This window comes from Sceloporus occidentalis, unplaced genomic scaffold (genome assembly GCF_023333645.1).
Source record: "Sceloporus occidentalis isolate IW3139 unplaced genomic scaffold, rSceOcc1.0.p SCAF_2, whole genome shotgun sequence".
Lineage (NCBI taxonomy): Eukaryota > Metazoa > Chordata > Lepidosauria > Squamata > Phrynosomatidae > Sceloporus > Sceloporus occidentalis.
The window spans coordinates 65,178,056-65,202,558 of NW_028316982.1; the positions used below are offsets into that span (position 1 = coordinate 65,178,056).

Below are 24,503 nucleotides of genomic sequence, written 5' to 3' on the forward strand. Positions count from 1 at the left end.
TCACTTTTTTTCAGAATATTTTTTTCTTGACTCGGAATGTAAAATGAGATCTTTTGTTTCTGTATTTTCTTAATTTGGCTCAATAACCAATCAGAACAGAGACTGCAGCCAAGAAATCAGAAGACTATGACTTGGAAGGGCAGCAGTGAAGGAACTAGATGAGATTTTGAAATGAAGAAATATATAATTAAATGCAAAGGTTAGGATTGTCTATGCCATCATAGCTTCCATTTCTATGTATGGTGGTGAAAGCTGGATAGTGAAGAAAGCTAATAGGGGGAAAAATCATAAGAAGAAAGGGCTCACTCTATAAATAACTACAATACCTGGAAAGGTATGTCAGAGTATAGCAGAGTAGCTGACAATTTTAGAAACATGTTCACATCCCTCAGCGAAGATAACAGCAGATGGATGTCTTCCAGAAATGATGGAATGCAGGTACCGACGGGAACTCTCCAGCATTCACTGCCAGGCTTCTTCTGATTAACGACCAGACAAGCCAAGCTCCCAAAAGTGCTTATCTTTATTTACAAAGTGCATCCAAACAAGCAACACGACTATACAGAACTCACAATCAACTCCTTCTCTCAAAACCCACACCAATTACCAGAAGTCCCTGAGTTTATATAGACACCAAACCATGTGGTCCCACAAACTCAGCCTCTTCCTGTCCCACACAGAAAATTGTCCCTTGTCTAATCAGACACGTGTTCATCTTCAGGCTTGCTGCACGCAGGCAGCAGAATGACCTTGTACCTATGAGCAACAGCTGTAGCTTATTAGCTTCATCCTTCATGTGCTGAATGCTCATGGTCACCACACATCTAAACATTCTGTGTTAGCTGGCTTTTAACTTTTAACAAGGTAGAGGGCATAAAGATCACATTCCAGATGGATAGATTCAATGAGTGACGCCACAGCCATGAGTGTACAGGAGCTGAACGGAGTAGTTGAGGATAGGATGACTTGGAGGTCTCTCATATGTAGCTTATTGTGAAGGCTTGAAGGAGCTATGAGCAGTCAATGAGCTAATGGCATGGAGCACAATTGACGGAGGTTCTTGGGCCTTGTAGTCAAGGGAGCTGAGCAATACCTGACTTATATGACCAAAGCACATGACTATCCCCTTTCTGAGAGTCACTTGCTGAAGCTCATCCTGTAAATGTTATTGTGGGTGAGGACCATGAATCTTCCAAATCCCAGCCCAGCATAGTGTACCACACTAGCTTCTGTTGTGTTCTTCAATATTTTTTTCCCAACGGACATCACAACCCTCCTAGACTTTCTAGATCCTATGACTAGTTTTTACCTCTGGAGGAATATAAATCTGAGGTAGTTAGCAATAGCACTCCCTGCTCTCAATCTACGTTGGGATTGGCCTCTGCATCCGGATACACTCCATTTCTGCTTTAAATTGGGAGATCGTTGCACCATTAAGCAAAGAGAGATGTAACGAGGAGGCAATAAATTATCATTATCCAGGGATATGGGCCAGAAACACCCTTTTTTGTCTTTGCCTTATACAGAATGTTTACTCAGATTCCTGAAGCACACAAGAAGAAATGCAAATGTGGGCTGTGGAGTGAAGGGTTTTTGCCTTGTTGATTGTTTACACTGTCTGTCATTCTCTACCTCTTCTGCATTTCCTCCTCAGATCTTGGTTCCTCTTCTATTTCATTATCATTTCTTATCCAGTTTTGTACTCAAATATTAGGAAGCTTTTCTCATCTGCTCTCATTTTACCAAATAGATTAGCATGGTTTTTTCCCCCTTGCTGTGACAGCCCTTCTCATCAGCAGTTTCCTTAAATCAGTCTGTACTGATAACGAAGGGTCAGGGCTGCATCAATATTAGCAGATTGTAATCTTAATGGCTACTCTTATTGTTGATGATACCAGGGAGGGAATTCAGATGGTGGCAGAAGGAGACCTTTCATTTTCTTCTGGTGAAGGGTGTGGTTGTGGCAATTTGAGCTTGATGAAAGAAATTGCACTGTTGGATGTTATGGTGCTTGCTAATATGACAGACCAGGTTATGTTACCATAAAGGCTCTTCAAACAGTGACACTGATGCCTCCTGATTTTTAAAGGTGATTTCTGTTCTGAGAGCAGTGCAGCATTTTTTAACCAAAGGTTAATTAGGTTTCTTTCAATAATAGCATTTATATATATCTTATGTGGACCTTTGCTTCATCTTCTGCACGGGTGAAGCAAAGAATTGGATTCGCTTTTGCTTATAATTTGAGTCTTCAGTAAAGTCAGGTGGTGTGTGTCTGGAACCTGCCCCCATTGAGATGAAGTATTCTCCCAACACAGAACATATTGTTTTTCTAGCATTTGATAATCTAATACCGCCAACAAGTTGTAAACATCAGCCGTCATGGACTGTTACTGAGTACATGCTGATAAATAATAACATAGTATAATGATGGGCACCATCAGAAACAATTCATTATTGTATAATGTGTCTTCTTTTAAAATATTTTTTTCCACAGCAGAGCTTGAAACATTATTTTTTAAATAAAAAATTAACATCAGAGTTGATCATAACTTTTGAAAAGTAGTTCCTTTTTTTGTCACTTTAAAAGTTTCCACACCCACTAAGAATAAAGAAATGGACACACATATATATGGCTAAACTAAGGGCCATTTTATTAAGTACAGTGCACCCGCATCATACAACAATTAAAGATGTCCATGCCATACACTGAAGCCACACAATGATTAAAGAAATGGCACATGCGCCCATGACTCATGTGCAGCCCCATGCTGTGAGCATGCACCCCATTGTTTGCAATGGGGTGCAAACATATGTAGATTTCCTCTTACGCAGGGAAATCCGGAACAGATCCCCCATGTAAGGGAAAGGCCTGATGTGTTTAAGTATGATCTGCAGCTCTGCAGCAGGGTGTATAGTGCAGTGTATGCCGAAGCAAGTGTATACAGTGGTCCCTTGATATCTGCAGGGGTTTGGTTCTAGGACACCCCCCCGCCCACATGGATACCAAAACCTGTGGATACTCAAATGCCATTAAATACAGTGACATAGTAAAATGGTTTCATTTATATAAAATAAATATAAAATGGCAAAATCAAGGTTTGTTTTTTTGGAATTTATATCCATTTAAAAATATTTTTAAACCACGGATGTTCAAATCCATGGGTGAGGAGTCCATGAATACTGAGGGCTAACTATGGCCTGGTCCAGATGGGCCAAATGCACTGTGCTGGCGGCGTACTAAGTTTAAGGGATCATGTGGCAACCGCACGGTCCCTAACCCTAGTATGGCGTGGCACCGTAACAATGGCAGTGTATACAGGCACTGCCATTATGCATGTCGCACCATGCCAGGTATGTCACAAGTGTGGCATTGGCACAATCAGGCGTAACTGGCGTGGCACAAAAAGAACCCGCTTTTTGTGGGTTCTTTTTTCTTTGCACGGAAGCCGCGCGGTTTGGCGGCTGCAACTTCCCTGTGGGGGGAAAAAGGCACTGGCAGGCCTCCCTTTTTGGGAGGTCTGTACTGGACCTATATCTACTTGCTCTCCAGCTTATCAAGAATGAGCAATCCAGGTACCAGAGACAAGCTAATAAACTTAGCATGGCCTGGCCAGTCTACTGACAGGAAGTCTGCACAGGTTTCCTCTAAAGCACTGAGTCCTAAAGAAGAAAGCCAGTCAAATCCAGTCCCAGAGGCTGTTATCTTCTCATCTTGAGTCCCAGGACCCAAAAGACAAGTCCAAAGAACCCCTCTTTTTTTATCAAGGTGCCTGAGGGTGCTCACCGACTACTGTGCAAGAACCCATTCCCTGCCCTTGTCTACCAGAGAAAAGAACAAGTTTCTACATAGCTCCTTTTCCTCAGCAGGCCACTCCAGATGGTCTCCAAGCCCTGCTGTATCTTGTGAGAATACTTTTGTAGTCCACAACAAATAGAGGAACAACATCATCCTTGAAAAGCTCTTCCTTCTCTTAGAGAATGGAATAATAAATGAGAATAAGATCTAACTCATTCTTCTTGGCATTGTGAATCCCTGTTAGATTTATATTTGATATAATTGAAGCTTTTAGGGGCTTTTTCTCTCTGCCATGCCCATCTGACTGGCAGTCCCTCTCCACCAGCACTTCTGTGGGCAATGTAGAGGAAAGTTATTTTTATTTATTTAACAAAATATTACATAGAAAAGTGTGTGTGTGTGTGTGTTTGGGGGGGGGGGGGAAATCTCCTAAAACATTTCAGAAGTAACACACAAATGTTACTCTTTCCTTCCAAATCTCCGTAGAGTGTATATTGAATCATATACACAAATAGGAGCTACGTCATCATGTTAATTACTTAGAAAGGAAATGTGGCTTTTTTTCCGTCCTTGAAACCATCCATTGGCATTCAAGGTAGTTAGAATTTTTGATCAGGGCCATGATTTTCAGCTATACTAAATTTATTCATGGACCTTATGCAATATAAATATTTTCCCCTCTTCCTCTTAACTTGGAGCTATCTGGTTTTAACAAAAATCGATCCACACAATTTATTTTTAACTTCTCCCTCTTTAGCTCAAATTGATTTTTATCTTCATGATCAATGATGACAAGAAAGCTCTTGGCAGGACCGCAGGGGTCAGTGCCTTGTGACTTATATTGAACCAATCATTAAAAGTTTATTATGAAACTAATAGGATGAAAACATTTCTGGGATGAACATGATTGCACCTGTTTTATTGTTGAATAATGACTGACAATGTTGATTTATTTATTATCATTTTAAAAAAAATTGCAAGAAGGAAGAAATGGTCTACTGCCAAAATAATATAGAAACTATACTACTTAAATGCTTTTTGAAAGAGTAACACCACTGTAGAGAGGTATAAGTAATATTCAATCAAGTGTTTTCTAACTTGTATTTGTTTCCACTTTCCAATTCCTGTTACTTCATCAACACTAAGCCAAGTATTATTGGATTTGGAACTTGAAGCAAAACATCTGCTGGCAAAAACTGTTTAACATTACTCTCCTTCTTTTGTTTCCAGGGGCTTATTTATTATATCATTCCTTTTGGTTTGTCACTTTTCTCTCTCTTTCCTCTTGTCCTGTTTTGTCTGATGTATGAAACACATCTGCACAATGGGATATAAGACTCACATAAACAGCCCAAACTGTTCTTCTGAAGTTCCCTGTAAAGATGATTAAATATAAACAGCTGTGTGCATTAAAAAAATTCACTTGAAGAGAAATCTTAAAAGATGCCATTTGAGGATACTTCATTTCCAAAGTCTATATGTGGACGTGGAGCACTGTTTTCGACATTCCTGGCCATTGGGGGCGGGGGGGGGGGGGATAACAAACATCTTATCTGATTAGGAAGCAGATCTATGTTGCCTGACATATTTTGAGAAAAGTCAAATCCCACATATCCTCAACTATCATGATTGCTGTCTTTGAATTTGTGCACATTTGTGAGAATTGTACTGGATTATTCTGCCCTCACAACACAAAGAATAGGAATTATAAGATTTCAGTAGAACCACTGGGTAGCCTGTAAAGACACAATTGCTTTAGTTTTGACAATTTACCAATTGGTTGCTATTTATAAAAAAGACAAAACTGTGAATGTTGTTGTTGTTGTTGTTGTTGTTGTTGTGTGCCTTCACAAGATTTATAGTTTGAGATACAGCCAGACTTTGCTTCTTCTTTCAAACTGTTGGTTTCAGATAGGATTTAGTTGTTCTGTCTGGCCTGAAATTTCACATGGTTTATGGGATTTTGTTTCCCAATCGGTGGCTTCTTTCTGTCCTACTTGTAGAGTTGTATCTGCACTGCAGAAATGATGCAGTTTGGCATTTCTTTAACTGCCATGTCTTTGGAATTATGGGATGTGTAGTTTTGTGAAATATTTAGTCTTTTCTGTTAGAGTGCTTTGGTGCCCAACTAAACTACAAATCCCAGAATTCCCTAGCATTTATCCATGACAGTTAAAGCATTGCCAAACTGCACTAATTCTGCAGTGCAGATGTAGGGATCCCTGAGGAATTTGTTCTTTGAATATTGTAGCACAAACTAACTTAGTTCACATCTTCTGGACTAATGTGTGGATGTTATAAATGTTATAGCACAGTTCTTGGCTCAAAGGAAATATAACAGTATGCTTTTAGAATGCATATTTTGATAGAAAATATATTTAGAAAAATGCCTTATGACAGAAAATATATTTTAAAATGCATATCCTAAAATATATTTAAATTCAAATGTAAATGTGAATTTTATATTTTAAAAAGTACAGATAAAAGTAGAAACAGGACAGAATGAAGGTATGGTCAAAGTACTGTAAAAGTGAAATAAAGCAGAAATAGTCTAATTTTCCTATTCGTTTTCTCAGTTCCTCACATCTTTCTGTTTTGAGTCTGTCACTACTGACCCTACCAGCAGTGTATCGGTATAGTCATGCTCCCCTTGGAGATGCCATCATGTTTGCTTTGAAAACCCTTTGGTGCATTTATTGCAATGTTTGTGGAAAAACGTATTTGAGCAAACAATAGAATTTTTCACTCATGTGGTTGCTTCCTGTTTCTCCTCATGACCAGGGTAGAGACCCTTATTCTAGCATATTTATATTCTGTTCTGCATTGAAGGATTCCAGGCTGTGTGTGATAAAATCAATTTTAACAACTGAAAACAGTAAGAATAATTTAAATACACTAAGAACGTATTAAACAATCTGTCTGGTTTAAAAGAAACAGGTTAAATCAGGGTAAAACATCTTTAGGCTATTTAAAACTATGCACATATGCAGATTTGGAGGAAATCATTTGGCTTCAGCGACTGTAGCAAAAATGTGCGTTTTCATTTCCTGCAATAATAACAACAGTGTTGGTGCCTATTGGGCTCCTAAGCAGAGGGTATTTCATAACCAGGGTGCGGTAGCTTTGGCATTTTTCCATGTCCTTTCATGTGAATTGACCCTGTTGGTGGAGCCCAGAGAAAAGCTCCTCTAACAAACCTCAATTCCCAGGCTGGCATATGTAGTTAAATAGTCTCTTTCCCCCTATATTTCAGATGACTTTGTCCAATTCAGTCCTGAGAGAGTGAACCTGATGGAAACCCAATAATCCAACAAGTAGAAGAAATTCCAGGTTTTTCATTTTTGCAAAGTACTTTCTTTGAGATTTCTCCCTTTTTACAGCAGTTCTGTTGCTTGCTACTCAGTCAGTATCACCCATGAGAAAAGAGAACCAAATCTGGAGTTTACTGTTGCTCCTTACGGAGAAGGCAAGTGCACAGTCATCAAAAACCAGAAGAAGCAGCTCTAGGGCCAGGAGACTTCAGGGATTAACTGTGGTGCAGTGAAGTGTGGACCTATGCTTGACAATGCCAGCCCTACCAACAAGTTTTCAAACTGTGTAAAATGCAGTTGTTGTCTATATTCTACTATCACAGCCTGTCCTAAATGGAGTTGCTGTGGCTAACAAGAAGAAAAGGCACAATACTATCAGAGAGAGCTTGCTTCTGTCATATAAATTTGATAGTCATTTACTGTGATGTTAGTCAGGCCTTGGGAATATTACTTTTTGGGAGCTATATGTCCTGGAAGAATGGCACACTATCAGATTACTATTGGTAATCAGCAAACAAAGAGGAGAAAAGCTCCACATGCTCTAAGGTGGTCAACTGTTTATTCAGTATTTAAAAAGCCCAATGTGTTTTGGCCTCACTAGGCTGAAAACAAATACACTAAAAATATAATATTTAAAAAGACAGGACAACACTAATGAAACTATGATACCAAAAAAGCACATACAAGGAGAAACTCATATTTTGGAATAGATATTTAGATGATATATTTTATATCTGGAGAGATGATAATATACACCTAAAACAGTTCCACACATCAATTAATAACATTAACAGACTGTGATTGAAATCAAATTAAATTTGATTTCAATCACAGTAAGACAGATGCAGTGGCTCAGGTGGTTAAGATGCTGACTCTGTTGATTGTAAGATCGGCAGGTTGACAGTTTGAAGCCCGAGTGCTGCATGATGAGGTGAGCTCCTGTCACTAATCCCAGCCTCTGCCAACCTAGCAGCTTGAAAGCATGCAAATGCAAGTAGATAAATAGGTACCACTTCTCAGTGGGAAGGGTAACAGTGTTTGGTGGAGTCATGCTGGTTGCATGACCACCAGAGTAGTCCTTGGACAACCCTGGCTCTTTGGCTTAGAAACGGAGATGAGCACTGCCCCCTACAGTCAGTTACAATTAGACATTCATGTCAAGGGACTACCTTTACTTTTACCTTTAAGACAGAGATCCACTTTTCAGATCTGAGGATAAAAAAAGTGGCAGATACCACACTATATAAAAAGCCAACAGATGCCAACACATTTCTTATCTTTGATATCAATCATCCAACAACCATGAGGTACAATTTCCCATATGGTCATTTCCATCAACTGAAAAGTAATTGTTCTCATGATGAAGTCCAAGCTTTACTGTCCAAGCAACTAAGAGACAGGAGCTATTCACAACATGTGATTACCAAAGGGTTGGCCAAAGCAGCTGACAAACCAAGACTAGAACTGTTAAAAAACAACAATGTAGACTACAAACTAATCATGTACACTGCACTCTGCCATTTAATCATATCACCAAGAATATACAGAAGGCTACATACAAACACTGGAACCTGTTAGAAAACATTCCAGGATGTGAACAAAAACCAATGATTTCATTTAAAAGGACCAAAAACGTCAGGGACTTAGTAATGCATGAGGATTGTAAAACCTTGAAACAAACTGATGAGAATACTGTGATGGGCTATCTAAACCAGTAGGACACCATCCACGTGGTCATTGCACATACTGCACCCACACAACTAAAATGACAGAATTTGTAAATTTCATTGACCAACAATGATATCAACTATGCCACTTTAGCACATGCAATAGCGGTTTTGTGATCTATGCTATTCAGTGTGCATTTAAGAAACTTTATGTGGAGCAGACCACAAGACCGATAAAACACAATAGGGGAACACTTCTCTAATCTAAAAAATAGAAGAGTCGGAGCTCCCTTAGTCGTTCATATTGTAGAAATGCAACATTCTACAGCTGATTTCCAATTTGGGGTTATAGAAAGAATTTATATAGTGTGCTCGCATCATATGCGGGTGCATTATATGCTGCTTTCAGCATATGCTGAAAGCAGTGCCGGAAGAAACGGCACCATGTGCCAGAAGGAACAATGGCACGTGTGTGCCACCACTACGTTGCCATGAGCATGAGCCCTATTACTTCTAATGTGGCTCAAGCAGACAAGCAATTTCTTTTACATGGGGGTGTGTGTGTGTTCCAGAACGGATCCCCCATGTAAAAGAAGGGACCACTGTAATAATAAAGAACATATTTTAAAGAAAAAAGAGATAGAATAGATTCTAAGACTAAATTCCTTAGTGCCTGTAGGTTTAAATGAAGACTTGGACCTACAATACTTAATTTGAATGTAACAGAAATTATACATCAGAACACATGTAGATTGAGCAACTGTCTGGAGAGATTGCATCATATGTCCCTGTGTCCTGTCCCAAGACATATAAATTATTATGCCTTTCCAAGGTCATGTGGAATATGTTCTGTATATATACAGAAATGCTACAGTGGCTGTTTTCTTTATCTCTGTGGTCCTGTATTTTGGGGATGTACTGATAAGTGGTATGGAAATGTACTTGCTATTGCTATTGCTGTTTATTTGATACTATTAGATTCTGTAGTCTCCCTGATTCTCATTGGAGTAGACTATATAATAAATAATAATAATAATAAAATGTATTTCTATACCACTTTTCTGCAGTGATCAAAGCGGTGTACATAGTAAAATTATTAAAACAACATAAAATTTAAACCACATTACATTAATTACAATTAAAATCCAATTCATAGGTGTATGTAAGTGAGAGGGAGAAAAGGGGGTCGAACATAACTTCAGTGAACATGGGGGAATGCTTGGTTAAAGAGAAAGGTTTTAAGTCTCTTTTTAAACAGTTCAAGGGAGGTAATGAGACGGAGCTCCTTGGGAAGACTATTCCAATGCTTGGGAGCCGTTACTGAAAAGGCCTTCTGAGAAGTAGTAACATATCTTGAAGTAGGGACTTTGAGCAAGTTCTTCCCAGTTGTTCTGAGAGTGCGGGGCGGATTATATGGGGAGATGCGGTCCTTCAAGTAACTCAGGCCCAAGCCATGTAGGGCTTTATAGGTAATTACCAACACCTTGTATTGTGTTTTTGTAGACAGATTGAAGAGATTTTAGGGTCAGGTCTGTTTGAGCCCTAAGTTTCTCCTACCTGACCCTAAGATCTCTTCAATTTGTCAACAAAAGCTATATAGTCTACTCCAGTGAGAATCGGGGAGAATACAAAATACAGCTTGTGTTCCTCTGCATTGCCTCACAGTAGAGATGTTGTAAAGTGGCCAGACTCGATTTTGTTGTTTTTCATATGCTGGATTCTTAGTTAATGGCCTGTTGAGTGTTGGGACATCTTGTCCAGAATGCATGCAGTGCTTAAAAATATTATTGGAATACATTTAAATGAGAAAGGGACATTGCACTAGATTATCTTGTTAGAGAGATTTGTGCATTTCTTATCGAAGGACCAGTTTTAAAACAACTCAGCAAATTTTTGTTATTGATTTTAACATGTATGTCCTTTTTTAGATACTAATGTATATACAAAATTTATAGATTTGGGTTTGAATGGGTTTGTGTGCATTTGTTTATGTTGTATGTTTTGTGCTGTATGTCTTTTTAATCAATAAACATTATTTTAAAAAAACTCAGCAAATTGAATTTAAATATGAAATAACGTAAGAAGGTGGGACCAGATCTGGAAGAAGGAAGTCATGATTGAGATCAGAAAAGACAGACGTGTTTCATGACAAACACATTTATCCAAGGGAATCCTTTCAATTGGACAGCTTTCCAATTAGACTCATAAAATGGAAAGCCAAAAACCCTCACAGATTAGCAAGCCTATCATTAAGCAAAGGAGGAGGAGAAAGAGAAAAACCTATCTAATTCTGGACTAAGCATGATGGATGAGTGCAGGCAAAATAATTGCATGACATTAATCAAATTTGAAATAAAAGGTGGTGTCAGTGGGAAAAAAGCTGTAATAATCTCTGGGGTTCAGTGTACGCACATTTGCTTATAGGGAAAGTTCATCAAAATAAATTAAAAGAGACTCCTCCTGAACTTCATTCCTGACTAGAGAACTTCAGGAATGGTAATGAAGGCTTGATAATTGCTTATGAGTTTTATTACTCTAGGTGTAAATCATGGAAAGGCCAGGTCCCTGCAGAAGTAAGTACCAAATTGGTCTTACCAGCTGAAGGTTTCCTTTCATTCCCTGACAGGAGCTACTACCAAATGAGTACATGGCTGAGCTTATCAATTTCTTGATCTCGTTGATAATACTTCCACTCCTCCTTATAATGATTTGAATGTTCTATCAACAATGTAAGAGGCATTGAAAAATCTGAATTCAGAAACACAAGCCAGCTATAAAATGAGAGCCAGAAGACATTTGACTTGAACCATTTGAAGCCATGATGGAGTAGTTGTCATCCTGAGCCTAATTGTCTATAGCTCCCAATGTCCACTAACTTTCAGAACACTGTGGGTCGTAATGGTGCAGTGGCTCATCTTGACACTCTCACAAACATGCCCTCTTGGTAAATACAAGCAATTAAAGACAATACCGCACCACACTGTTATAGTCCTATTATTTCATTTTTACTGTTATGGTTGCCTGCTGTGGCATTCTGGGATTTGTAGTTTAGTGAGGCCTAAGAGCTCTCTGGCTGAGAATTCTAAATTTCTCTCCCTAAACTGCAAATCCTGGGATTCCACAGGAGGCAGCCATAGCAGTAAAAGTGGATTTATAGCATTATAACATTGTAGTACAGTATTGTCCTAAGTTTAACTGTATCAATGTGTAAGATTTTGTGCATGGAACTGAATGGAAGCCAGAAATGTGTGAAAATGTGGCAAAATATTTATTCCCTTCTGGTCACTTTTAATTTGAAAAAGAAGAAACTATTGCAGCTTTTTAGTAAGCTGAAAATTTTACATAATAACCATTAGCATCCAAAAAAGTTTAATCCTAATGTTTTGTAATGTGTGTGGGTAGGGGGCATGAGGGTCAGAACTCTCAGATCTTATAGAGACCTCACTGCAGGGCCCTCACCTATATACTATATTATCTGTGCACCCTGACATATACTAATAAAGGAATAGTCTGCATGTGGACAGCTACTGTGTCTAAATGGGAAGGATAATACTAGTTTCTGATGATAGCAGAAAGCACCCGTTGTTACAGAGAATGTTTGTGCATCAGTTGTACAATTAGTCTTTATGTGCTCTTAACAACTTCAGAGAAAATGATTCCAATCTCATTTAGCTAAGAATGAAACTCTGGAGAATTAATGATAAAGGCCTACTTTCAGAGTAAAAAAGTATTTTGAAAATATTCTCCTGCTCTAAGAACACAAATTTCCCCTTCCATTTGTCAAAGGCAGACCTGTGTTCAGAGTGGAGCAGATACAAAATCTCAGTGCATATAACTTATTCTTAGTGTCATCTTTGAATGATAGATTCTCTAGAAAACATGCCAGCATCTTGAGATGGCATGATTGCTAGGGTTGTTGGAGAATCTATAGGAAATAACATGTTGACATTTCAAAGCAAGTAACAAAGAAAAAGTATCTGAAAATAGTTTTCTGTGCTTTATTGGAAGTCTTAAAAACCAGTATATGTTTTATATAATAAAGAAAATTCCAGGTATTATATTGTCTCAATCCTGTATAGCTGACATCGCAAATACTAAGCAATCGATTTTTCTATGCTCATGATTTTACACTGAATATTTTTGTAAAAACAAACATTCCTATCAAAAAAGGTGAAAGTTATAAAATTCTATTAGTCTAGAATTATCAAGATGTGAAGGAAATATTGCAGACCCTGAGTATGACACATCAGCCATGAGCTAGTTTACAGACTTTATAATCACATTGCCCATTCGCTTTACTTACCTAAGACCAACCAACAGCAGAATTCAAAGAAGGCCATGTTTATATTTGGAACATGGCTGTATGGTGAAAGAGTGTCCTGTGCACGTTGCCTTGGTCGGGTTATGAACTCCTGATGCTTAAGGCTAAAATTAAGACCATAAATTTTCTCCTAAATAAAAAATCTCAGCAAAATGTGAAGTTTGCAGTGGTTTCAGCTTAAGCACCAAGGAGCAATCTGACCTATTTTCGAAAAGATATTTTTCTAGCATGCCTTGAAAATCCTTGGTGGGAAATGTTAAAAGAATGAAATTCTTCATTAGTCAAGTAACTTCCCCCTAACCTATCAGTTCCTCTCATACCCAGTCTTTAAAAATAATAGAGGGAAGAGTAATAAAGAAAATAGGGTATTCTAGTTTCTCTCAAGGGGAGGCAATATCCCCAGTCATTGCTGGGAGCATCATTTATTTGCTGGAGAGCAGTGTTCCTTGCCTCTTCAATTAAATTACGAGACATGGCAAGCTGACTCCTTCCTCCTCACAAGGCTCACTCAGGAAAGTGATTTTTATCTAAGGACGAACCCGAAAGGCCTCTCCAGTGTCTAGCGATTTGAATCTCATCTCACAGATGGGTTTTCTTCTTGTTGGGAGCAGAGAGGGCAGTGTGGTTTAACTAATTGCAAGATAAAGAGGCAACACAGTTTGAGCCAGCACTGAGGTCTGGACACATATCAAAGTCAGGTATTTTGTATGGTGTACATTCATCTCTCATCTTCCCCCAGCTGTGCTTGATCATTCATTAGCACTACTAACTGTAACTCAGAGCAGTATCCATAAAGCTAATTAAATTTCTTATACCAGTTTTTAACATTTGCATCTTGCTAATGAATTTCAGGTGAGAGAAGTTCTGGGTAAATTTATGAAGTGTATATTCAGGAAGAAACATCTGATGGACTACAGCTGAACTTTGCAGGGAAGGCAAATTGAGTGAATCTTCTTTCTCTGTTTTAATTAATGATAGTTTAATGTTTTATTTTATATTTTTCATATATATATACCTACCTGTCCATCAAATGCCTACCTCATAACGAGACAGATACATGTTTTATTATTAACAATGAGCATTTTGACATACCCTTACTTTTCACAAGTGATGTTTGTGGCCAAGCAACATCAAAGTGTGGTCAATATGGCAAAGGTTTTTAATGAGAAAGAATATGTAAGCTAGAAGAAGCTGCAGCAGTTTCCTTTTTCCTGTGTCTATAGGAAATGGAAACATTCCACCTCTCCTCTCCTCACCTCTATCACAGATTATTTCTGCACTTTGAGCTCAGACCCTGAGCAGACAGGCTATGCTATCCTGGCCCAGGTCCCAAACTGATCAGTCTCCAAGTGGACAGGGCTATCTGTTCTGCTGGGGTTTGATGCAGAGTTTCCAGGAAACTCAGTGGTAAATGACAGGTCATTTAGACCTGCATTAAGGCCTGTTTGCCCCAGAATCAGGACAAATTCACTGGATCTATAGCAGGTCTGCAAAATCTGGTCCTGATCTCGGTCTGAGGGTAACAGCCTGCATCATCCATACAGGACAACCCATGACTGAGGGGAATGTGGGCCTTCTGGTCTGTGCAGATAGCCCCTCTGTTTTCAGCAACTGAAGATTATTTATTTATTTATTTATTTATTTATTTATTTATTTATTTATTTATTATATTTATTTCATTTATATCCTGCTTTTCTCCCTTGAGGGACCCAAGGCAGCTCATAGATAAACTGATTAAAATTGATATAGAATTCAAACAATTAAAACATCTGTATATAAAATCACATAAAATATACACAAGTTAACCAAGAGACAAAGGGCAAGGTGGGAAAAGGAAAGAGACATTGGAACATTTTAAACATTTTAAAAGCAACTGACCAAGTGCTATAAGATAGGATATAAATGTTTCACATATATGGTAGAAATAACCATGCTGTGATTGTGATCTTTATTGGAACACTGTTTTTTTGTAAATAAAGTATATGAACATATAAATAAATAAAATAAATAAAGTACTGGTATATGAATAAATACATAAAATAAATACAAAGGAAAGAAAACTTGCCTTGGTTCATTGTGTCTTTTTCATGGGCCAAAAGCTTTTCAAAACAGGACTGCAAAACTCTAAAAATACATTTTAAAGGAAACACATACTTGATGTATTGCATTTTAATCCTTACCAAAAAGCTCTTGCACTTTTATCTTGACCAATAAATAGTTAATGCTTCTTGGAGCTTCTAAGAAGAACAAAAATGAACATGCAAAGAAAATTTGAAGGCTGAGAAATGTCTTGTATTTAAAACTTCAACTGAAAATTGTTTTCTGTTTTGTATTCCATAAAGTCATTGTGCAGCAACATTTTCTTGGGGTGACAGTTTCTTCATTAATTTTCAATTTGCTATTTGTCAGCTTCTTTTTTCATATTTTACAATTAATAATTTACATATTTTTAAATCTTCTACTTGACATACAGAATGAAAATAGTTATGGTTTTTCAGAATGGCAAAGAGAACAATAATCTACTGGCTTTTTGTTTCTGTTTTCCGTTTCTGCATTGGCAAATTTAATTTACAAACATTTAGTTGGGTAAAATGAAGATTTAGCCACTATTTAAAAGCCCCAATTTCTGCATTGGTGGGCCCAAATCCTAACAGTGCACTATGCTAAATGGTTGTGCTTTTTCTAGGATCACACAAAGTGGCAAAAAAAGAAGAAATAATCTCACTTCAACCAACTTATTTTTTCCTTCCTTCCCAGGCTCTCCGCTGATGGCTTTGCCTACACTGGCATAGTTACAACATGATTTGTGACTCTGCTTTGTTGCTTACATATTGTTGTTGAGTTCATTTACTGTATTATTGGTTTTTATTGGTATTTGTGTTATTGTAAATGGTTTTGAACTGAACTTTCTGGAAAAGAATTATGCATGTTTGAATAAAACATAGATTATCAGACAAGGGTAATGACAGGAGAAGGACGGGAGCGAGGCATGATGCTCCCAACCTTATCATGTGATTGTGCAAAGATTATCAGACAATGTCATGATTATCCTGTTATTATCCCATCAGTGAAGAGGAATTGTCCTGACATTTACCTCCACTTCTTAATAACGGATAACTTGTTAATACTGAAGTGATGGGGCAATTCATTTTCATTGATGGGATAATCATGGGATAAGTGCCATATGTCTGATAATCTTTGCATAATCACACAGTAAGGATGGGAATATGATGCTTCACTCTCTTCCTTCTCCTGTCATTACCCCCCCCCCACACACACACACTTCTGATAATCTCCATAGACATTAAAAAGTTAAAATGGAATGTCTCATTTGAACATCAGTGTATCAGAATGGAAACTGGTGTACATTCATATAATTGTATGTTTCAAGCCCTATAGTAGGTCTCATCCTATTGGTGTTTTCATTCACTCAAGCAGAAAAGATGCAATCACATTTGTTACTATTAAGCAATAAGAGAAGTTGTTGCCTAGAAAGTGTCCCCTCATGGAACGTTTTTCATTGATTTTTGCACTGACATTTTCCCTTTTAAATTGACCTTTGACAGTATTCCTCTGGTTTATTCTGAGAGTGTCATATAATGCTGTGTCAGAAGTAGAGTAGGGTTATGATGACTATATTTTCTTTGTCCATTAAACCAGCTTTTCTCAAAAGGAGAAATTAGATTGGTTTAGATTGGATTGGTCTTGTTCTTAAGAAATCCATGCTGGCAGCTAACAATTTCCAAGGTTATAAATTGATTGCCTAACAATTTGTTCTAGCAATTTTCCATGTGTTGAGGTCAGACTAATGAGACTATAGTTCCTCAGGTTAGGCTGGCTTGGATGCTCAGGAAATTGTTAGAGCAAATTATACAGCAATCTGTCTAGAAAGGCCTCAAAGAAAGGGGGTTGTTTGTCTGGTGAAAAGCATACCAAAGCCACTTAGCTTTGGTACAAATGAACCTAACTAGCTTCAGCCTTTTTCCTGAAAATCAGTGGGGGGAAAATCACATAAAAATTGTAGTATGTGATTATGTATTCAACAAATAATAGAAACTGAGATAAAACTCTGAATAATGGGTTTGTAAATTATACTTCAACTGCATCAAGCCTGCAGGGTTTCATTTAGGTTTGGTTGACTTCTTTCAAACAGGATCATCAATTATTCTTTTAGAATTTCCAGAAAGTAATAGAATGTTATGTGATTAAACATACATTCACTGCATCTTTCTTTGGTATTTGTATAGGTAACTGATGGTGGAAGAGCAAATTACTATGTGTCCTACAAAAGGGAACCCTTTACACAGATAAAATTGCCCAAGTACTCACTACCCAAGGTAAAGTGCCTTTTGCAAGTAGTCTTGATAGCTAGAAAGACTTTGATTTAAAAAAAGAGGGTATTTGATTTGTTTCTTATATCTCTGTGCCTTCATTTAAACATACCTTTGTTTATTATGTTTCTGTTCCTCCATATACTTGCCCCATGTCTGCAAAACATGTAATTCATGAGATTACATATTGTGAAAATATCCCCTCTGTTTCAGAAGCAGTATTAAGTCACATAATTTCAAGGGCCAGTGTATTGTAATGGTTTGGGCATTGGACTAGGACACTGAGAGACCAGCATTCGAATCTTGGCTTGGCCATGGAAACCCATGTTTTCACATTTTTCCTAACATATGGTGATCCTAAGGCGATCTTATCACAGATTTGTTGTTCAGAGGACGTTTGCCATTACCTTTCCTGAGGCTAAGAGCATGTGACGTGCCCAAGGGCACCCTTTCAATTCCCTGCTTTCATGACCAAGCAGGGAATCAAACACTAGTCTCCAAGGTCACAGTCCAAATGACAGTAATCCAAATGGGATGTAATCAACACATGTGTCACCATAGCCAGAGCTGACATTTCAAGGAATGGCACACCTAGTGCACTAGTTTTAGCTGTGCAAATGCACTCCTCTTCACTGCAGAAACCTGAGCATCCAGGGTTGGAGTTGAGTCCAGGATAACACTCAAACTGTGTGTCTGAGATTTCAGATGGACTGTAACCACCTCCAGCACAGGCTGAATCCCTATTCCTCATCTGCCTTCTGGCTGACCAGGATCACCTCTGTTTTGTCTGGATTAAAATTCAGTTTGTTTACTTTCATCCAGTCCATTAGTGACAACCTTCATTAGTTCAGTACTGATACAGCTTTCTCAGAATCAGATGGAGAGTTGAGTGTCATCAGCATATTGGTGACACTGCACCCCAAAGGTCTGAATGATCTCTCCCAGTAGTTTCATGTAGATGTTAAATAGCATCGGGGACAAAACAGAATGCTGAGGGATAGGCCAATGGCCAGGGCATTGAACAGGAGTTCCCCCAGCACCACCTTCTGAATTTACCCATCCAAGAAAGACAGGAACTACTGCATTAAAGCACCACCATTCCAGAGGGTTGGCCCAGAAAGATGCCATGGCTGATGTTATCAAAAGCTGCTGAAAGGTGTAGTAGAACTAACAGGGACACACTCCCCCTGTCCAGTTCCTTGAGTAGGTAATTCCCCAAGGTGACCAACTGTCTACATCCCATAACCAGGCCTGAAAGCAGATAAAAATGAATCAAGATAATCCATCTCATCTAGCAACCCCTGAAGATGGGAGGCCACCTCATAGACCACTGCCACTCTGCCTCCCTCCCCGCCAGGCCTCCCCTACTACCGTACAGGGAATTCAGGTAGACAAAGCCGGGAGAGATTTAACACTCTCCCCTCAGCTTTATCCAGCCAGGTCTTCATAATAAGAGCCATGTCCGCATGCTCATCCAGAATCATGGTGTTGAGCAACAGTATTTTCAGGCCAGAAAGCCTGTTGCCAAACTATTTAAAGTGAAGCTTGGATGTAACTAACACCCTCTGGCTGTTCCTTCTGCCATGAGAATAGGACTGTCTCCCTACACTCTATTTTTCTCTGCCCATCAGTGTTGTAATGGCTGCTCTCTGGGCTGCTGCCCCTTCCCTGCACTCTGTGTAGTATAGTTTCTCTTGCTGGTAGGCAGGTTATTTGCCAGCAGGCAGGTTATGCTGCAGCAGACATTCAGCTTTTACCCCCTTGCAAAGATGACAGGCTGAGTACCTGGGGCATGCAGGGAGTGCAGATATCTGGAGCAGGAGTAGTCCATCATAGGAGGTGGAGAGCAACAAGCAAGCAGGCAGCCGGCTTCTTTCCTGAAATGATGGAGGTGATAGTGTTCTCCCGCCAATATGCTGATTTGGATTTTACCAGATACAGTCAGCCCTTGGTATCCACTGGAGTTTGGTTTTAGGAGCCACTGTGGATAAAACAAAATCCATGGATTCTCTTTTCCCATTAAATACAATGGTGTAGTAAAATGCTGTCCCTTATATAAAATAGCAAAATCAAGGTTTGCTTTTGGGAATATATATGTATATATCAAGCCATGGATTGTTGAATCCATGGATAAAGAATCTGTGGATATGGATGGCCAACTGTACTAGTATCAGTAGCAAGCTCTGAACCACAAGCTACCATGATGATGAAGGTGAACCTGCTAGTGCTAGAACGTAAGTTTGATGGATACATTGCTCTAATTTTCTAAGATCCAAATAGGTCCAAGACCAGAAAGACAGATACTGCTCTGGAATGAGTGCTACTTGTTTCATTCAGTGGCTATTTTGAATGTAGGAATGGGACAAATGGAAGCTTCTACCTCTTTCCTATTGTTGGGGCTGAGTTTTCCTTATTGAAAATTCTGTGTTCTCAGCTTGACAGTTATATTTTCTTTATCTTCTGGATACAGAACAATCCCTTTAGGCTTTGAGGTGTTGAATCTTGGAGGAATAATAAAATGTGCAAACGTATAAATAAAAAATGAGATAGGATAAAACTCCTTCAAGGACTCTGGGATATCCTTTGTCCTTCCCTATAATCCACCCTGCAGCCATTTTAAAATTAAAAACACATACAAATAAGGAAAGCCTGAATATGGTAATTTATTAGCTTGGGCTAATGGAAAATTGTTTAAAATCACTCATAACTCATGGTCCTTCCCCTGCTGTGGCATAAGTCATGGTAATTGCTTTGTGTCCCAAAGGGCAAAGAAATATAAAGACTGAGAGTAATAAGCCTTTTATCTTCCTTAACAGGACATGCATATTATCAGCACAGATGAGAATCAGGTGTTTGCTGCAGTTCAGGAATGGAACCAGAATGACACATACAACCTCTACATCTCTGATACTCGAGGAGTCTACTTCACCTTAGCCTTAGAGAATGTCAAGAGCAACCGAGGACTAGAGGGGAATGTCATTATTGATCTTTATGAGGTATGCATCCAAAGTCACCATGAGGTGACCTTTGAAAGGGTAAATATTGCTGGCCAGTTGGGTTGCCAGATAATTAAAGGGCTTGTTGCATTTTAATAAATACAGGAATGGGCAGAAGGTGAGTAGGACAGATGTCCTGCTAATTTTCAATAGGCAAACAGTTTATGCAAGTGAATAGAAGTATATTTAGTATATGTGTGCATGCAGAGAGAGAGAGGGAGAGAGAGAGAGAGAGAGAGAGAGAGAGAGAGAATATTTGAAAGTTTGGCTCCTCAGTGGTCTAGGAGCAAGTGGCATCACTAGGGCTGGTGTCACCTGGTGCAGTAACTCAGTAACTCATGGTGTCACCCCCCCCCCCCCATGGTACACTATACAGAATCCTTAGTAATGTTTTTGTATTGATGCAGTATTGAGAACAGCCCAATGGACTATATTATGTTTTAAAAGAATTTTTTTCATTAATTGTTGAATTACAGAAAATTGTGAGCGTGTGTGTGTATGTGCGCATTGTAGCCTAATCTAGCTTTCCAATATTTTGGGTCAATACTTTTACACCCCACCTCCTTTCTAAACAGGGAACACAGTTTGGAATTACAGCTGAAGCATAAGTCAGTAATGTCTATGAATAAAGAAAACCTGAATGTGGCATGTTAAGTTGCTATTATGCCGAAAAAGGCAAAAGCAATAGTTTGAGGAATTCTGCTGCCAAAGAGGAATTCCTCTGGTGATGAGATTAAAGTCCTCTTACTGTGTTCTTAAGAAGCAATTTGTTTTTTGATAGGATATTTTGTGCTCACTTCCCCTGTGGATTTCAAAAATAGGTCTCTGTCTTTGCTTGGGCAGGGTCAGATGCCTTTGTAAGAAACACTCTCTGTATTTGAAATTAGACTCATTTTTTCCTCTACCTTTTTCTGAGATGCTTTCCCATTTTTTCTGCCAGTAAGAAGAGGCAGTTGATAAGTAATTCAGCAAGGTGATTATGGTATAAATTATATTTCTGTGCAGTGCAACGAATCAAGCTAGTGCAGATTTTAGGAAAAAGAATCCTAAAAGCAGGGACTGAGATGGCCTTTCACTTTATGTGTTAAGTATTTCAGCAGCAAAAACTAGGCTCTAGTAAGTTTTAAGCCATCTCATATCACAAGAAGGCTTCTCTGAATTAGTTCCAGGAATTTTTCTTATATCTTGTGTAAGATTGCAGGAGGTTACAATACCACACACTTGGGAACATGTATGTTCACCTGAATGCAAAAAGGCCCCAATGACAAACTACCCCAAATGCAGAGTTAAAACATTAAGTGAAGTGTAAATACCCATACAAGTTGAGCACTTACATAACTTTAGCAACAGAGAAAGGGTGATGGAGCATGCAACCTTTTTCTACTAGCAGATAGTGGAATACTCCAGACAATCTAGCTAACAATTGAAAAATGTGATATGATCAAAAATATATAGCTATGAAGATCAAAAGCCTCTTAGGGGGTGACAGCTACCTAGTGTATTATACTGAGTGACACATGTATGACTATCTGCCTTTTGGACAGAAATCATGGCTATGTAGTAAGAAGGTTCATTCCATTAAAGTTAAGGTAGGTGATAAAGGATACATCTAGACTGCAGAAATAATGCAGTTTGACACTGTCTGGATTGCCATAGCTCAATACTATGGAATGTTGGGATTTGTAGTTTTGTAAGCTATGTAGCCTTCTCTGTCAGAGTTCTGATGCTACAATAAACTACAAATCCCAGGAGTCCATAGACCTGAGCCATGGTCTAAAGTGGTGTCAAACTAGATTATTGTCAATGGATGCCAATGTGTCCATGTTGGCAGGGCTGTGTGCACTTGCTGCCACTGATGATAATGGGGAGGGACATCTGTAGATGCTCCAGTTCATGGATGGCTAGCCTACTGATACAGAGGGCAAGCCATCCAACTGTATTTTTACAGTGTAGATGATCCCTTAGAATAAGTGAAGATGACTTTTTGTAATGCTTTAAAAGGAAATGGGGGATCTAAGACACTGTAGGCCACTTAGCTTAATATCCATTCCCAGTAAAATTGTGGCATTGATGTGCCTTCAAGTAATCTGTTGGCTTATGGTGATCCCAGGAATTATATATATATTTTTTAATGCAAGGAATACTCAGGAATGGTTTTGCCAGTTCCTTCTTCTGAAATATAGCCTACAGCACCTGGTATTCATTGGTGGTCTCCTATTCGAGTACTAACCAGGGCTGATACTGATTAGCTTCCTATAACAGATATGATTTGGTGACTTTAGGGTATTTAGGCCCGTGGAACTGATGTTATTAAGGAAATAATTACCAAGCATATTGAAGGACAAGCTCTGATTTAAAAAAAACCTCTTAACATGCTTTCTGCAGAAGCAAGTTCTGCCTTTTGAAACTTACAGAATTTTTTGAGTGTCAACAGACACAGGGACAAGAATGATCTAATAGACATTGTCTAGTTGGATTTCCACAAGATTTTTAATAAAGCTCCAGAGAAAGATTAGTAGTTATGGGATCAAGAGATCAGTGCTGTTACAAATCACTAGTTTTTACAAATCCAGGAAGTAGTAAAAAGGAAGAAATAGTAAGTTCTCACAATGGATGGATGTGAATAAAATAATGTGAATAAAATAAGGTCCTTGAAGGATTTGTATTTGTGTCAAATCATTTTAATTTATTCATAAATAAATACAATGTGTGAATAATGAGATGACCATATTCACTGATGATACTAAATTGTTTAAGATATTGAGAATGAAAATTAATTGCAAAGATCACCAAAAAGATTTGTTCAAACTGGAGGAACAGGCAGTAAAATGACAAATGAGAATCAATATAAGCAAATGTGAAGTAGCATGAAATTGCAACATATATCCTGATGGGTTTTAAGCTGATAGTGACAGCCCAGGATAGAGATCTTGATTCTCATTTCTCATAGGTAGTACAATGAAAATGTCAGACAAGTGTGTTGCTGCTGTCAAACAGATAAATTTTATGTTGATCATAATAGAAAAAGGATAGAAAATAACAGTGCCAATATTGTACTGCCCTTGCACAAATCCATAGATCTACCATATCTAAGGAGTTTATCAGATGAAGAAATAAGCCAGTTTACTTCTTCCACATTCAATTCAGGATCCGAGATCCGGGATGCCCCCAGATGTTATCAGACCTATGTGCAAAAGTTGTGCAAAAAGCAAAACTGGCATTACAAATATCTTCATTTGTAAAATCTTATGTTCTATCTGAGATTTTTTTAAAAAGGAAAAAAAAAGAAATTCTAATCAGGAGCTTGGCCCAGAAATGAGAACCCGTGGGCCCATCTGAGTTCCCTTTATTGGGGGGACCTTTCTGGCCACTTACTCCTTGGTCTTGCTTGGCCAATTTCACCCCAAAGGGTGCCACTTGCCACCAGTTTCTGTGGTTTGCAGCTTTTACCCTGCCATCTTAACTGGAAGTCCCTGCACTAACTCATTATAAGTAATTTGTACATGTGATTTTCTGAATGAGTTGAAAGCTTTCATGTTACTGCTCAGGCATTTGTGATTGGACTTTTTCATCATATGGGATTGATATCATAGAGGCCAACATGGGCAGACAAACAAGTCACAGTCCCTTAAACTAGTAATGGATTGTGTTCATTTTAACTACTGTCATAGAAGACCATTTTTCCCCTAGCATTTTGAATCCTTTTGGTGCCTTTTGGTGCCAAAAATGACGTGGGGTTATAAAAGAAAGAAAAGAGAGAAGAGTCACTTGGTTCCTACTGTGTTAATGGTTTTGCTTTAAACAACTTCTGTCTTTTTATTAGCAGCTGGCAATCTTCAGCTTACTTAACTGAGTGTTTGCACTATTGACTGTGCCTTGTGCTTGCCTAGTTGCCCGATGTGGTTTTTCATCTCTCATCATTTTTCCTAGGTAGCAGGGATCAAAGGCATATTCCTGGCTAACAAGAAAGTGGAGGACCAAATTAAGACTTTCATCACCTACAACAAAGGAAGAGACTGGCGCTTGCTGCAGGCTCCTGATTCTGATCTGCGAGGAGACCCCATACATTGCCTGCTGGTCA

At 38.5% G+C, this 24,503-nt stretch overlaps 1 protein-coding gene across 1 annotated transcript in view; it reads left to right on the forward strand.

Annotated features, from left to right (window-relative positions):
- Window positions 1–24,503, forward strand: part of SORCS3 (sortilin related VPS10 domain containing receptor 3) — a 654,782-nt gene that overhangs the window by 466,373 nt on the left and 163,906 nt on the right. The window contains exons 8-10 of the mRNA XM_089508329.1: window positions 17,343–17,432; window positions 20,243–20,422; window positions 24,353–24,499. Of these exons, the coding sequence (XP_089364455.1) occupies window positions 17,343–17,432; window positions 20,243–20,422; window positions 24,353–24,499 (417 nt within the window). The remainder of the gene's footprint in view (window positions 1–17,342; window positions 17,433–20,242; window positions 20,423–24,352; window positions 24,500–24,503) is intronic.